General features: G+C 35.7%; 2 protein-coding genes and 1 long non-coding RNA gene across 3 annotated transcripts in view; 2 read left to right on the top strand and 1 right to left on the bottom strand.

Moving 5' to 3' along the window:
- Nucleotides 1–16,238, bottom strand: part of LOC145686025 (uncharacterized) — a 71,059-nt gene that overhangs the window by 13,212 nt on the left and 41,609 nt on the right. Inside the window, exons 2-3 of the long non-coding RNA XR_014131507.1 lie at nucleotides 15,795–15,916; nucleotides 6,202–6,360 (exon numbers count right to left, since the gene is read on the bottom strand). This is a non-coding gene — a long non-coding RNA (uncharacterized LOC145686025). The remainder of the gene's footprint in view (nucleotides 1–6,201; nucleotides 6,361–15,794; nucleotides 15,917–16,238) is intronic.
- Nucleotides 1–16,238, top strand: part of Bub3 (mitotic checkpoint protein Bub3) — a 98,767-nt gene that overhangs the window by 68,570 nt on the left and 13,959 nt on the right. The gene's annotated exons all lie outside the window — the stretch shown is intronic.
- LOC145686024 (uncharacterized) lies at nucleotides 4,076–12,131 on the top strand. The gene is made up of 2 exons (XM_081758874.1): nucleotides 4,076–5,091; nucleotides 11,123–12,131. The coding sequence occupies exon 2, from the start codon at nucleotides 11,154–11,156 to the stop codon at nucleotides 11,865–11,867; it is 714 nt and encodes a 237-aa protein (XP_081615000.1). The 5' UTR covers nucleotides 4,076–5,091; nucleotides 11,123–11,153; the 3' UTR covers nucleotides 11,868–12,131.

Genomic DNA, 16,238 nt, shown 5'->3' with positions numbered 1-16,238 from the left:
CCTTGAGTGTGCACATGACATGGTTCTGTTAAAGATAGAAGTGACTATTGATGAAGTGGCATATTGTCTGAAAATTAGCCATGGTTTCTGATACACCTTCCGTACACAAAAACCGGATCACTGCTCATTGTTCATCTTTCGTGCAAACTTCTAGTAGAGTGGCCATGATCTATCTGCAACAAATGAAGGAATTAGAATCAAACTTTGATAGCATGACCGCAACAGCATAACAATAAAATAAACTAGGACAGAGGTCAGTATGAACAATGTAAGAAAAGTTGTGTCAAAATTGTGGGTAATTTGTGACTTACCCTTGTATATCAATCGTAAATTGTATCGAGCTGAATAAAGTGACGTCCTTGAGAGTAATTTCTGATGCGTAGTTTTCGAAAAGAGCTAACTTTATGAGATGAAAATGTATGTCGTTTGTTGCCAGTCTGTCTGATGGAGTTGATGTTTATTTGTTTATGTATCGTATATGAAACATATACACTGTTAATTAGCAAATGACGAATATTCTCCGAACAGTTTCGCACATACTACTTGTAACACCTCCCTACAATTTGGTAGCCAAACCCAAAACCCATTAGCAGAGTATCTGTATCTATTTGTAAATCCAGAACTAAGGACCACATTCGGTGTTTTACTACTTACAAGGAAAAAATATTTGGGTTCGAACAAACATATACGATATTTTAGTTGTATGACCATTACGTATCTTTCAATGTGCTCAAGGGTGTCATTTCTCTACAAATTTTCACTAGATATCTCTGCGGGGGTCATTGAAGCATATGTTCCATGTTATCCATGGGAGATTAAGTTTGTAAATTAATAAGCAACTAGGTCTACCAACAAACTATAAGAGAAAGACAAGGAAGATTACATCCAAAGTATTAAATTAAAATTACCGGGAAATATACCTATCTCTTCATCATTCTAGTGATAGAACCTGAAAAAGAATAAGTAGTTGTTACCTGAAATAGAATGTAGGGAGGAGATCATAATACTAACCTGGAATCGTCTTAGGGGATTTTCCTCTATAGGGAATATTGGATTTTTTTTTGGGGGGGGGGAATTCATTTAACCCGTGATACTATAAAGTTACCTTATATTGCCTACAGTTCGTATATAAAATATATTTTTAGTTATTACTTACATTAAAGATAACTTGAAGAACATACATCAGTTTAGAACGCACAAAAACTCTGTTTTTTACGTTATTAAGTATTTTAATGCACAATTCAAAATTACGATCTAACAAGTATGGCAACACTCATATTGTATAAACATTTCCTTGACAACAGCTAGCATCACCATACCAACGCACAAACAAAATATATATATCCATTTATTAGTCTTATTTACATTGTTATTTTCTTCTTCTTCTATTACTTAGATTGTGCTCGAGCACGGCTGCCCTGATTATAATCGAAATAAACTATATATATATATATATAACACTATGGCCTATGGAACCCGGAGGTTCAATGCCGCGTTCACAAAAGCTCTCCACTGACTTCTATCCTTAGCTAACTGCATCCAGTTTCTACTTTGTATTCCAATCTCTGCGAGATCCATCTTAACATTGTCCTCCCATCTGCGCCTAGGTCTTCCTAATGGTCGTTTTCCGATTGGTCTTCCAGTCAAGACTTTGAATGCGTTTCTACTTTCTTCCATTCTAGCTACATAACCCGCCCACCTAAGCCTCCTAGACTTGACGACCCTAACAATGTTGGGTAATCCATATAAATTATGTAGTTCCTCGTTATGAAGTTTCCGCCATTCCCCATTCCCGTTCCTCTTGGGTCCGAATATTCGCCTCAGGATCTTGTTCTCAAATACTTTCAGTCTATGTTCTTCCCTCAGAGTAAGTGGCCATGTTTCGCAGCCATACAAAACAACAGGCATCATTATCGTTTTGTATATTTTAAGCTTCAAATTCCTCGACAGAATTCGCGACGACAAGAGATTTTGAACCGAATAGTAACACGAATTCCCTGCTTTTAGTCGACATTTAATATATATATATATACACTCACATGTATCATAACTATAAGCTAACCAAGAAAGTTCGGTCGTTTTTTGAGATCTATCTTCAATTGGCCCTCACACCGTGAGTTAAACGCGAATGGAGATGAGGTGAAGGTCAGTTGTTGGTGTGAGCATATCCAACATACTACCTCGTTGTGGCAGTCCAGTTACACCGTGAATTTGCGTAAGAACAGAGCGAACATGGAACCTACACAGATCATCATAAGGGTGTGTATGCAGTACGAGTTCAATCTGGAGGCAAACGCCGCTGCAGCGGAGCGGAAAATATGCCAAGCCGTTGGTGAGGTTGTTGTGACTACGCGGACAGTGCAGCAGTGGTTTAACAAGTTTAAGGACGATAACGAAACACTCGAAGACCAACACGTATACAAAATTAAGATCAAGTAGCAATTGAGGCGAAAAGTGGCCAGACATGTGAGGAACTGAAACTACAATTCAGTGTGAGTGGAGAAACCATTCGGCAGCACCTCCATTAACTTGGGATGCACTACAAGTTGGGTCGATGGATCCCACATGATTTGACTCCGGGCCAGAAGGCAACGCGAGCAGACACCTGTGTTTCTTTGCTGTTTCGTTTGAAGGAGGAGCCATTTCTGTACAGGATGTTGACATGTGATGAAAAGTGGGTCCTGTATGAAGCTCCACGGCGCTGTCATTGTTGGTTAGCATTCCATGAACCGGTTCCAAAACAACCGAAACCAGCACTTCACCGGAAGATGGTCCTTCTGTGTGTTTGGTGAACTCCTCACGGCATCGAGAATCGGAAACTGCTACCAGCTGGTCAGTATCAATGCAACTGTGCCTTTTTCAAGAAAAACTGAACTTTGGATCCAGCATTTCTGAATCGCAAAGGGGTCCTCCTGTTACAGGACAACGCTAAGCCCCATATGGCTAGGATGACCCGGGACACCGTTCTATGCCTTTAATGGCAAGCACTATTGCATCCGCCATACTCCCCGGACATTGCACCGTCCAATTATCACATGTTCCATTCCTTGGACAATCACCTAAGAGGACGCCAGTTCAAATCCCTAGCAGAGGTGCAAAATACACTGGATACCTTCTTCGCTTCACGGTCCACTAAGTTCTACCGCGATGGAATCCATGACCTTCCAGAACGTTGGCAGAAGGTCGTCGATGCTGACGGAAACTATTTTTGATCTCCCAAGTATGTTTTAAGTGACATATCGATGTTCGAATGTGGTTGGTGAAAAGCGACATAACTTTCTTGGTTACCTTTATATTTGTATTTACCCTATATAATTGAGTTATTTAATAATAATTGTACCTCCTGTTACTCCAAAGTCTTGATTTTTACTATGTGTTGCAATTGTATTAAATATACATATGAAATTTACACATTATAATCTAATTTGATGTTCGGTGTATTCGCATTTGTCATTTCGTGGGAGTTACTTTTTTAATCTCTTAACGATGTTGGAGAGCGTTACCCGATTGCTATTAAACTTTCATAAACCGTCGAGCTGGTGTGGCGGCCTTATATTGTTATCAAGATGTGTAGCCATTCTCCAAATACAATGGTACTTGGACGTTTCACCACGACGGCTACAGATGTAATTGAAAATTGGACCATCGCCATGATGATGAAGGAAGGGGGTAGCACATGTTGTATTAGTAGTTAGTATGCTTTTCAGCAACAAGGCTATATGAGGCGTGGACCTACAGCTGACCGTGGGATCCTAACCACATAAGCTGCTTCCGGGAATCGAACCTGGGTCTCCTGCAAGAAGGCAAGTACGCTAAATATATAGCCAAAAGAGAACTTTTCCTGCATTGTAGAGCAGTGTCGGAACAATAACTTTATGGTAAGACTAGGCACTGTTATAACGAAACGTTATGCACAACAGCCTCCTCCATATCAACAAAATATCGATCCAGTGAGTCATCACTGATACTAGTCCTGTGCTTAAAAACATCTGGGGATATGATGGCCAGTAACAATCCATTACCACAGCATGTTATGACCAAACGATTTAAGGCTCTGTCAACATTGAGATGCAAACCATCACAAACTGAGGCTGCAAGCTGTCCGCAAGGCCAACATGAATGTGTGAACACCATGGCATATCGCAAAGTAAAACAGCACTGGCAGAAATCGGTATGAGCACTCTTAGCTGGTGCCTACTGGAAATTTGGTATGACAATAGACAAAGCGTGGATCTGCCTAAGTGACAGTGGAAAAGTTCGAACTATCACCTGCAGAAGTGTTCATGAAGAAGACCTATGTAATTTTGAGTGTTAATGTAATTAAAGTTTTTCGGAAGTTTTTATGGTTCTTAGCGACCTTGGTACAGAGAGAGAAGCTCAAGATTCGTAGAGTTGAAAAAAAAAAAAGTCAAAATCTGTGCTGCTTATTACCAAGAGCATATCGTTTCCCTAGCTTACATTGACGTATGGAACTTCATCAAGACAAAGCTTCACATCGAAACCACCGCTGGCCTTCTACGGACGCGTGCCAGCTGCAACTAGTATCATGCTATACTGTTCGAGAATATTCCCAGGCTTATAATTATTTCGATAAAAAATATAATGATTACATTTATCAAGCAAAGAATTTGTTAACTTTTAATTCAATTCAATTCAATTTTGCAGAAGTTAATTTTTAATTGATAATAGATTTAAAAAAGTCGTAGCGATTAAAAAAATATAATAATTGTTTTTTTCTCGTAAATCATGGGAATAGAATATTCTGCGAGAACTCTTTTGTGTATATATAGCATGTGTTTCTTCTAGACCTAAGAGATACACAAAAATGATTTAAAATACATCATTTTACTTATTTTTTTTTTTTTCAATTTTTTGACTTTTTATTTTTATCAATTAGAGCGAGGCCCACAGCACTTGGTACCTAGGGATCATGGCAACTGATTAAGGTCCCTGGCCCGAAATGACGTTCCTAAGGCCATGGCCCATTGCTTCTGTGGTTCCTGCCCCGTGTACCCAAGATTCATAGCCCCTAGGAGTATTAGTTCCAGGAATAATGACCCTTGTCCGCCTGGACCAATGTGACAGATTGAGGTAACTGTCCTCAAGCGACCTTCCAGTTTTATTTAAAAATAATAACTGTTCATAATAATGAATTAATTTTCAAATCCTTTAATTTTATTCATTAAATTTTACATTAACTTTTACAACTCAAGACAATTGTCATGGCAGAAGTGAAACTTGTCATTTTTAATTTTAATTGATTTAAATTAAAGTTAATTGTAACTTGAACCATTTTTTTTACATTAATATGTAATTTAATTAATTAGTTTTTCTTTACCTTAAGTGTAATTTTAGTCCACAAATTTTTTCATTGATTCTTCCAATTACAAACATTCCCGTTAAAAAGTCCCATGGATTACTGTGATTTTAAACTTTTTCAAACGGTGTAATTTATCACGTCGGATTCAACCCAATAAATAGCCTCTATGAAACCAATTCGTCCGTGTTCCTTACGGTAAAATCACTAATGCACAGAATATTTTCACTCATTTAATCCGTAAATCACCTTAATCTAATTGCTTCTGTGGTTGTTGAATATTCTATCTAATATCCTTAACTGCGTCTTTTACAATTGTCCACTGTCGCAATATAGCATTATTTCCTTTCTCGAGAGAACGCATCTGGTTGGAAATCAGAAATCGACCGCAGATGTTAATGTTATGCTCTTCTCGTCAGCCTGTTATTGTAGAAACATGTCATTTGAATTGAAATATTAATTGAATTCTGCAACAGGAACATCATTTGGGAAGGGTGAAGGGACACTTGTCCCTTGAGTTTGAGGAGCACATGCTTTTTAATAAATTATATATAATATATTAATAAAAACCGTGAAACTTTAATATCGGTGGACAAAGACCTTGAATCGGTAAATTCAGAGGCGGCTTGTATCCTAAAACTAGGGTTCCGAACGTTTTCCACCAAAGCATGTTAATTGCTAACACGATCATAAGTCGTACATACTATCAACAACGACTTGCGTACCACCAGTGGTACGTCTATCACACGTTGAGAAACTCTTTCGTTAAACATCCATACTAAGCAAGAGTGTACATCTGAATGAAACCATTATTCGTAATAGAAAAGAATAGAACAAAAGCTTATATCCTAAAACAGGCCATAAATGCAATGAAACCTACTTACTTACTGTGTAGTTGCACAATATATATGTAGAGAGAAATTCTTTGCAGCGAGACTTTTTCCAAAGTGATGTTCCCATTGCTGGAGTTGTCCTTAGTATAATATTATCAGCCTAACAATTTGTAGAAATTTTTCGTAGCTGTTCTACCAGGATATGTTCCACTTCAGAAAGAAATGGTTAGAGAAACAGAAACTTAGCAACTGCCCTTCATTGTTGACAAATTTGAAAATAATTAGAATGTTAATAATGTGCAGAGTCATTATAAATTTTAAGAGGCCTAATCACCACGAAATTAAAATACCGCTAATTTTACAGTATTATGTGATATCTTCAAATACATAAAAGATAATCGAAATGTGGAACAATAGCTCCCTAGACAATATTATTTTGCGTGACGTACCATTATCTCGAGTCACCTACTAGCTTTCCGTTTGCAGGCATTTAGAAACGCGAAGATAAATGCCGATTTTCAAAATGGCTGGAAATCGAAAGCAGATAAGTGAGTGGTGATAACGGTACCTCATGCAAAATAATGTCTAGTGCGCTCTTGTTCCACATTTCAGTTATCTTTTATCAATTTGAAGAAGGCACGTAATTACTGTAAAATTAGCGATATTTTAATTTCACCGTGATGGGGCCTGTTAAATTTCTTGAAAATCTTGCCCACATTTTATTTCTTTATTATTATTATTATTATTAATAATAATAATAATAATAATAATAATAATAATAATAATAATAATAATAATAATCTTATGTGCCTCACAAGAAAAGAAGCGAAGATTGATAACTTATATAACAATTAATAAACATACAAATTACGGAATTACCTTACATTTATTTATTTTTTTTTTTTTAATCTGGTATTTAATTTATGTAGAAAGAATGCTTACAAGTGATCCTACTTACGTTTTTTTTTATACAGAAATTCCTACTTTTCCATCATTAAAAGTAAATTGAGTTTCTGTTTTTATTGTTATTGTACTTAACATTATCAATGTTGTTGTAATTGTTTGCTTTTAACTGTAAGTTACTGTTACTCAATGCAATTCTAACATTTCAAGAAAATGCCTCTATTTTTAAGAGGCAATGCAGGCAGGGTTCTTACTCAATAAAAAAATGTATGAACAATGAGTAATTACAAGATACATAGACTATTAATTATGTATTTAAAAATACTCTGTAATACTCTAAAAAAACAACGAAAGACAAGAAAAAAAAGTTTTCACTAGCTCTGTGGGAAGGAAAAATGAAAACGTATTAGTTCACGTGGCGACACGGACAGAGGTCCGCGCCAGTTCAAGAGCTTTTCGTTTTACAAGCACCAGCAGCAATGAATCACGGGAAAGAGCAATTAAATCCTGATAAAAAAAGAAAAAATAAATAAAGTAAATTAATCTTGGTTTTCTGGCTAAGTGTTTTCGCCTTCTTTGTAAGAAAGATGGACTTCATTCATGGTAGAAGCTCTACGTTAAGCTGTAAGACTAACGGTGCTGAAAACAGACTAACGGTGTATCTCATATATACTTGGTGCTGGAAAACACTTTATACTATTAAGTAACTAATTTAATTGATCTATACGAAGTGTGATTGGAAAGTTTTAAGACTGGATTTGTAATTTAAAAATGGCAGTACTTACACGCTATTGTGATGGATCTCCTTCAAAGTAGTTCCCTGCTCAATGAATACACCGATTCTAAAGGTGTTTTCACTTTTGCATTCCTAAAAATTATTTTTCGTGATGGTGTGAAGCACTCTCTCCGTATTTGCTTGAATGTCCTCAATTCAGTCAAATCTCTTCCCTTTCAATGATAATTTTAATTTAGGAAAGAGGTAAAAGTCGGTTGGGGCCAAATCTGGAGAATACGAGGGTTGCGGAAGCACAGGAATGTTGAATTTGGCCAAAAATTCCTGGATCGATAACGCACAATGCGCTGGTGCATTATCGTGGTGGAGAGTCTAATTTTTTTCTTTCCAGAGGGCAGGCCTTTACCGCCGCACATTTTCGCGCAGACGCTGAAGGACACTTTTGTAGTATTCCTGGTTGACTGTCTGCCCCCTACGGGCAAATTCATGATGACGATACCCTTAGAATCGAAAAAAACAACCAACATTGTCTTCACATTCGACCGACTTCGTCGCGCTTTCTTTGGTCTTGGTGAATCTGGGCTCTTCCACTGAGAAGATTGGGCCTTTGTTTCTGGGTCATACCCATAAACCCATGATTCATCACCTGTTATTACCCTATTCAAGAAATCTGAGTCCGTTTCGGCTCGATTAAACAGTTCTTGGGACACTTCAAATCTGTGTTGTTTCTACTCGTGTGACAACTCTTTTGGAACGAATTTCGTGGACATTCGACGCATGTTCAAATCATCAGCTAAAATTTACTGAACCACATAGAAACTTAAATTCAGGTTTTTAGCCATCTTCCTAATGGTAAGTTTACGGTTCGAGCACACTAAATCGCCAACTTTCGCAATGTTTTCGTTAGTTTTTGATGTTGAAGGCCGGCCAGACCCGGGAACATCCTCTACTTACTCTCGGCCATCTTTGAATCTGTGAAACCAGATAAACACGTTTGACAGGTTCAGACATTTTTCTCCAAAAGCTGTTTTTAAGAGTTCGTAAGTCTCCGAAGCAGATTTACCAGTTTTAAAACAAAATTTCACACAAAGGCGTTGTTCCAACTTTTCATCCATTTTTCGCACTTAAAAATCCGCAAAGACACACACACACGCACGCACTCAGCTGGTTGCTACGTCGCACTGAATAAAGGTAGCTCGGTGCATGTTTCAACATGTCTCAAGGATACACCAAGCCACCGTTTCCATGCTAACGGACGATTATATCTACTCCTCCTGAGCAGTGTTGCCAACTGTCTTGTAACTTACCAATCACACCACGTACCAATGAAGTATGTGACAAATAATTTCTTCATTTTCGCCCAACGTAGACTAGAGTTTTCTGTAATAAGCAGCCATATGCTGTCCAGCAAACCGAAGTTCAAATTTAAATTTTATGTAGTTTTAGTACCAATATATTACATCCGTTATCATATAACCCGAAAAAAAAAAGGATTTATGTATTTAAAGAATATTTTGCTCACCTTAATATTACGTAATTTATATTTTTCTTAACGATATTTCAGTCGAGAAGGTTTTAATTTTAATCAGGTTACATTTTAAAGTGTAAAATTGAACAGGAAAATGTCACATCTTTAAACATTCTTACATTTGTTACACATGCAGAGAGCTTAAATCACTTGTACTCATGATAATTTTTTAATTTTTTAACATTTACTTATTATCTGCATCAAAACTGAAAAACTTCTGTGAAAGTTAATACAATAACACACTTTGAAAAAACTTCTTTTTTTTTTTTAAGCGGTGAATTCAACCTTTCATTCTTGACTGCTTTCAGCCCTCCTAAAAAAAAAATATGCCGTGTTGCATCAAAACGAAATAATCTTCGTAAAAGTTTTCATGACAAATTATCGTTATTATTATATTGATAATAATAATAATAATAATAATAATAATAATAATAATAATAATAATAATAATAATAATAATAATAATAATAATAATAATAATAATTTTATTTCGCATATGAAGGAGCTTTCAAGTTGAGATAAATTTATTACGTCATATTGCCTACCAATTTCAAACCCAAACTTTGGAAGCCCTAAATAATACATACATCATATTGTCAAGATCGAATTATGTTTCAGCAACGTTATAAAGAAATTCATTTTTATTATTGCATTACGCATGTATATGTGCAAACTTGCAACTTGGGGCTAAGTTTATCCTCCATATTCTTGAAGGGTTTTAATAATTTCAAACAATAGAGTTATTTCCTAAGTTTGCAGGAACACATATACCAAGTTTTATTTAAAAAAGAAAACAAAAAAAAAAAAAAATTAGTTTACGGAAGTTACTGTGGAACGAACAAACAGATACACAAATACCGGTTGAGTTGAATGATAGAAACTCGCTTAAATTAAATTATGCTAACGTCGTTGTTCTGGAATGTATCTGCTCGAGAGAGACCCTTTGAAATACAGAAAGATGTATAGAATTATGCTAAAGCAATATTCCCAACCTAGTGTGTGTGTGTGAAGGATGAACAAACATTACGAATGTTGTAACAAGAAAGCGTTAAATTAAATCCCGTACAAACACAACATAACCGTTGAGAAAGAACAATGGTTCCATTGAGAACAAAGCTGGTAAATAATAATACTGCACTACATTGGTATGCAGAAATTTTGCTGCAGATAAACATAAATTGATGAGAATAATATTGTTATTAACAACAATAATAATAACTAGCATTGGGAATATATGACCGCGACGTGTTCTATCGGCTGCCATTTGACGCACTTTCTTGACTCAGGTTCCCGCCAGAACGATTATAACGCTTGTTTTAATTACTCTGTTTGTAAGCATAATGACAAGGAAGTAGGACACAGACTTGAAAAAAGCAGAAAAATTCTGGATAATTAGGCAACGAAATCAAAATTTATAATATAGGCCTACATTATAAACTTCCAAGAAGTTATATGAAAAGTTGGTTTTTATTCAAGATCATTTGCGTGACAAAATAGTACAGATATGATTTCATAAATTAACAAAGCTCGAAGTTCAAAGATATCTTTAACCTTGACTACATTTTTGGAAATGGACAGATTTTTTTGATATTGTTTTACAGAATGGCGTTACAAAAACACCACTATTAGGACTGTAACTTTATGAAGGTGTGTTACTGTTATCGATAATGAGCTTAAACACAAGCATATATTGCCCCATTCTCTCTTGACAACAATTCAAGAAATCATTCACAATCTTTTTACTTGAATAATGATCTTGATTTGGTTCTGAATCAATGCAGCTTGTTATGTTCGTTCTTTTGTCACAGGTAACAAACTACCAATGATTTCACAGTGTAGATGAAGTATGACACTACAGTGAAGTATTCCATAAAGGTTTTGATTATGGAATTATGGATGACAAGAATTACCAACATTAATAACAAAAATGTAGAGGAGAACATTAAAAAGTTTGGAAAACAGTTATATGAGAATGGGTACAGTAGAAGGAATATTTTTGAAACTTCTGTGGGTTCCAGGAAAGATGAAGAAGGGGAGAAAGGTAAAGATGTAATATGGAAAGGTATTATTGGGTTAGGGGAGGGGACTGAAGTTCTTGAAAAGATGTTAAGAAAGCAGGGTGTGAGAGTATACAGAAAAGGCAGTAGAAAGTTGTTAGAGTTAGTAAGAAGTAAAGGAGGATATAGAAAGAAAAAGGAGGAAAAAGATGTTATATATTGTATAAAATGTCTATATTGTGATATGAAATATGTTGGAGAAACGGGTAAATTGTTGAATGAAAGAATAAAACAACATAAGAGTAATGTAAAATATAGTAGAGAAAGTAATGCTATATTCAAACATGTCCAGGAAAAAGGACATAAGGTAGACTGGGAAAAAGTTTTTGTATTAGAATATGAAGAAAGTATGTTGTCTAGGAAATGGAAAGAAGCATGGTGGATAGAAAAAGGAGATAAGAACTTAATGAACTGGAGTAAAGGCTTGAGTATTAATAAAGAATGGAAAACGCTTATTGACAAACACAGGGAATTATATGTTAATACTGCTTCATGATGTTTTTCTTGTTATTTTGAGATGTTATCTTATTGGTCGAGTCGTCATAGATTTGGGCGTCTATGATTGGCTTAGGCTGTCTTCAACGGGCGTCGTTGATTGGCTATTTGTCCCTACCAATGAGGGAGCAGGTAGGTTTTTGTGGCAATTATATTGGTATGGTTGCATTGTATTCTGATTTAGTGTATGTCTGATGAGGATCTTGGTTAGAAGATCGAAACGTAATATGTAAAGTATTTGTTTTTATGTATAGTACAGTTTTGTTCAGCAGTTCAGTGTTTTATTTAGGTTTTGATTATCCCAGTCTTTGTTAACAAAGTAACCCTGCATATGTATACACACGAATGTAAAGCACGATGATTGCCTGAGGCTGTCGCTTGTAAACGTTAAACATAAGAGTCAACAACTATCGTCTGATTAAATGTATCAACAGTTATCACTTCGTGCAAATGAAGCCACGACGTCGATGTGCCCAGAAGGATTTTCGAATTTAATAGGCTGTTGTTATAGGATCAAGTCACGCAAAACTATCTTCATTCACGAACTTGAACTCACGTGTAAGTTGATATGTTATAATTGTAGTTGCGTGGGTAGTTTTTCGTAGTAGAGATTTAACTAAAGAATACGAATTACAAATACTTCCTTTTCCGTCATTTGACGCAAAACTGGTGTCGTGCCTGCTGTTGTTACGCTCAAAATCTTAAGATTCGCTTTCTAATACTTCGAGTCTGGAGACGAAATTACCCAAATCACCAACAGTATTTGCAAATGTGTCGTAGAATCTCTCCCGACATTAGAACATTTGGGAGTGCCTCAATGAAATCCTTTCGTAAAGGAACGTTGGTTGGAATAAATTGTCTTCAAGCCTTCGGACTCGAGACAAGCCAACATATAATATTCCGAGAGGCATCTCTTTGTCACCGAGCCAATGACAACTTCCGGCAAGTCTTGCTTTGGGATGAGCATATAGTCATACTGTAACAAATACTGATCGGTATCGTGCCTGTCGTCACCAGAAAGTTTTACCATCTTCGCCCCACAATCTAGTTATTGGATAGATCTGTAGGATGTTATTAAGGTATCGAGGCCTAGTGTAGTTCGTGTCGTTAACGAGAGATTGTTAGCTCAGATAGTTCACAGTTATCTTTCATCTGATCACTTCTGTCCATCTCAATTAATAATACTAAATGTACAGGTCAATATAGGCGTGAACCATACTAACATAGTCATATTCAACCAGCTACATGTGTGATGACATATCAAAATGCTTTTTTTTTTTAATTATTATTGAACTGTTTTATCTTTTGTTCCAGTCGTTTTTGCCCGTATGTTTTATGTCTTTGTAGGTCTCTATTATTTCCTTCATTCTTGTTGAGTTTCTGTTTACGATCCAATCTTTTGTTTGTGAATCCGTAGGATTGCTGTTGCAGCACGTTGTTATTCTTCAGTTTATTTTCCGTGAGAGTGCCTTAATGCTCGTTATGCATGTTCAACTGTTTCGTTGATTTAAGATAATAATTTAATGTGTATCTGTTGTATTTTAATTTTGATAACCTTGGTCTATATGTAGGGTCCATGTGAATAGAATTCTGTTACTAATCTTTGCTTCAGTTTCTGATTCTGATTCGTCTTCTGACTTACCTACTTACCTTTTGTTTCGCTATTCTTTCAATGTATTTAGGTTTATAGTTTTTTGTCATTTCCATTTTGTCTTTTTTTTTTTTCTTTCTTCATTGGAGCATTGTACATGGATTGTTTTCTATAAACAGTTGATGTACTTGTCTCTGATAACCTGGTGTGTCTGTTCTTCCGTTAGTGACGGTGTAATAGTAACATAATATGGGATTGCTGGTCTGTTTTTTTTTTTTTTTTTTTTTCGTTTTTTGCGTTATTTCATTGCTCCTGTCCTGGTGGTCCTAAGTTTTACTTGGGAATCATCCTTCACAGGAAGAATATGGACCTGTTAGGTGCTCTTTACGTTCTTCTCTACAGCAGCTTTGCTTCGTTCGAGTGACCTGGTAGATGTATGCCGTACTGACATTCTACTACAGATTGGCTTGCGTACTGTCATGTCCAGCATCGGCTTGCGACATGCTTTGGTGCAGTAGCGTGTTGTGACATAGATTTTTGTAATTCATTGTCATTAGAAAATTCTAATTCCAGAATTCTTTCAGTATTCTAAATAAGTAAAATGATAAAATCAGTGAAGATGACCATATATCTGCTGTTCCTTGGGACAGCCGATTTGTCAAATACTCGTCGAAGTCTAGTTTTTACCATTTTTTTTTTTCTATTGATACTATAGCTAATGCACTGAGATGATTCTGAATTGTTATTTCTTTAAATGCTTTTATATTCTCTAATATGCTAAAGCAGCTTTACGTTTGTAAATAGACATGAATATTCACTGTGATTTTAACGACTTTTTGTGCGTTGGAAGATTCAGTGTCTTTCTACGGATTCACCATCAATTTCACGACAATACACTAATGGCATTTGAATTAGACTCGAGACGTCTGCTGTCTCGTATACTTCAATTGCCAGGTATGCTGTTTTTTAACCTGTTAACAGTATACACGCAACATACAATGCACTAAATTATTGTCATAGTAGCAGAGATGCCTTTAATTACGAACGCTTTGTCCATGTGTTCTTGCATTGTTGTCTTAAGGCATTTCATGTCTGTTTTGTATTTACGTTCTCTGTCAGAGCTTAGGCTATAAAGGACGGAATTCAAAAATCAGATTACTGTAATGTGTTCGATGCTCTTTTAATGGGAATTGAACCCAGAACTTGTGCACCAAAGGCATACACGGGTCATTATACAAATGAGACAGGCATGACATTTCGTGAAGTCAAACAAACCACGGAAAACACCAGAGTTACCTGAATCTTTGGACTCGTAATGAAGACATGCAGCATGTTCAAACACATCCAAAATTTGACGCAATCAGAAGTGAGCGAATGTGACTTTTTCTACTAGATTATTCTGAGCCTTAATCATAAAAATGACCATGCGAACTAGTTCTGATGGAATATTTAGGATGCTTAGAAGGCGCGCACTCACAGAAATTTTGTTGGGATGCATCCAAAGTTGGGAACGGCAGGGTTCAATACAACAGATACTACGTCTAATTACTATTATTAAATCGATGTAGTTCTACACCCGAAAAACCATATATAATTGTTGTTATGCCACCCATATTCTCAGAAAGAGAACTATAGATTATTTTTATAAGAAAAGAAAGAATACAGAAGTGTAAGATCAAACCTTTAGGCGACGTCAGTGATTTCTCTACTAAACAATTATAGTTTTATTATGAAAATGTGCAAATGTTTGTCGAATTACGAAGTTTTAAGAAAGAGGATTCGGACCCAGTGGACCTCCCGTTTGGACGCGTCGCTGGTGCCCACAGGTGTTAAATTTATCATAATGCACTTCTTACAATTCTCATGCTTCTGTACCTTTTCAATCAAACGTCCCAAGTATTTTACACTTTTCAGGTTCATTGATAATCCCCTTCAAATAGCAGGCAGGGAAAGTAGAAACAACGATAATTTCATTTCACAATCTGTCAGCCATTTATTGCTTTAAATTAACTTTGAAATTTTGGACACAGTTTAGTTTTCACCTTCTGATGATAGTTAAATTTGATCAAATATGCTTGTCCTAGCTTTTTTCTTAACTTCAATAATTCGTCACTGCACTAAATGGTATACAGTACTTTGCAATCATTGAACATAATTCTCTACACAATAGGGGAATGATAAGATTGTTGCTGAAAAAAAAAATCTTCATATAAATGATTCCGTGTCAAACGGGTCTTAGACTCACTAGTACTGAGAGAGTATTTTAGGAAAACCTAACACTACGAACCTATCAGGGATGTAATGGAGGGTATACAGAAGCATAAGTCGTATACTCACCTAATATTTTTGTAGTTCAGCATACATCAACCTTTAATTCAAGGATGTAATGGAGGTAAGCTATATTTTTGAAAACGGTCCAGCAATATCTACCAAAAATTCTAGCAGTACATAACTGTAGCCTATGGAAAAGAAATAGTAGATATTAGCAAACACATTTATAAGTCAGCCAGTATACTACTACACAACACGTTTTCACTTTTGCCACTTTTTTGAAATACATTGAGAGAATCATGCTTCAGTGCACCAAGTACAATCTCCGAACTGAACTAAGTTACAAAATAAATAAATAAATAAATAAAAATAATAAAAAAACTAATTATGTTCAGAAGTGTTATAGCTTAACGTACGTTACTGCAAATAATAACTCGTCTAGTTCTATTTAGTATTCGTTAAAGACGAATGTTGAAATAAGAAAATCAGTTAAAAAATTTCCTTCAAGTT

This window comes from Thermobia domestica, chromosome 5 (genome assembly GCF_964235325.1).
Source record: "Thermobia domestica chromosome 5, izTheDome1.hap1.1, whole genome shotgun sequence".
Lineage (NCBI taxonomy): Eukaryota > Metazoa > Arthropoda > Insecta > Zygentoma > Lepismatidae > Thermobia > Thermobia domestica.
The sequence above is the reverse complement of the archived record's forward strand: the minus strand, read 5'-3'. Positions and strand labels throughout refer to the sequence as shown.

What these genes read in the sequence shown, in the direction of transcription:
- LOC145686024 (XM_081758874.1), top strand. Translation starts at nt 11,154, where the DNA reads ATGAAGTATGACACTACAGTGAAGTATTCCATAAAGGTTTTGATTATG.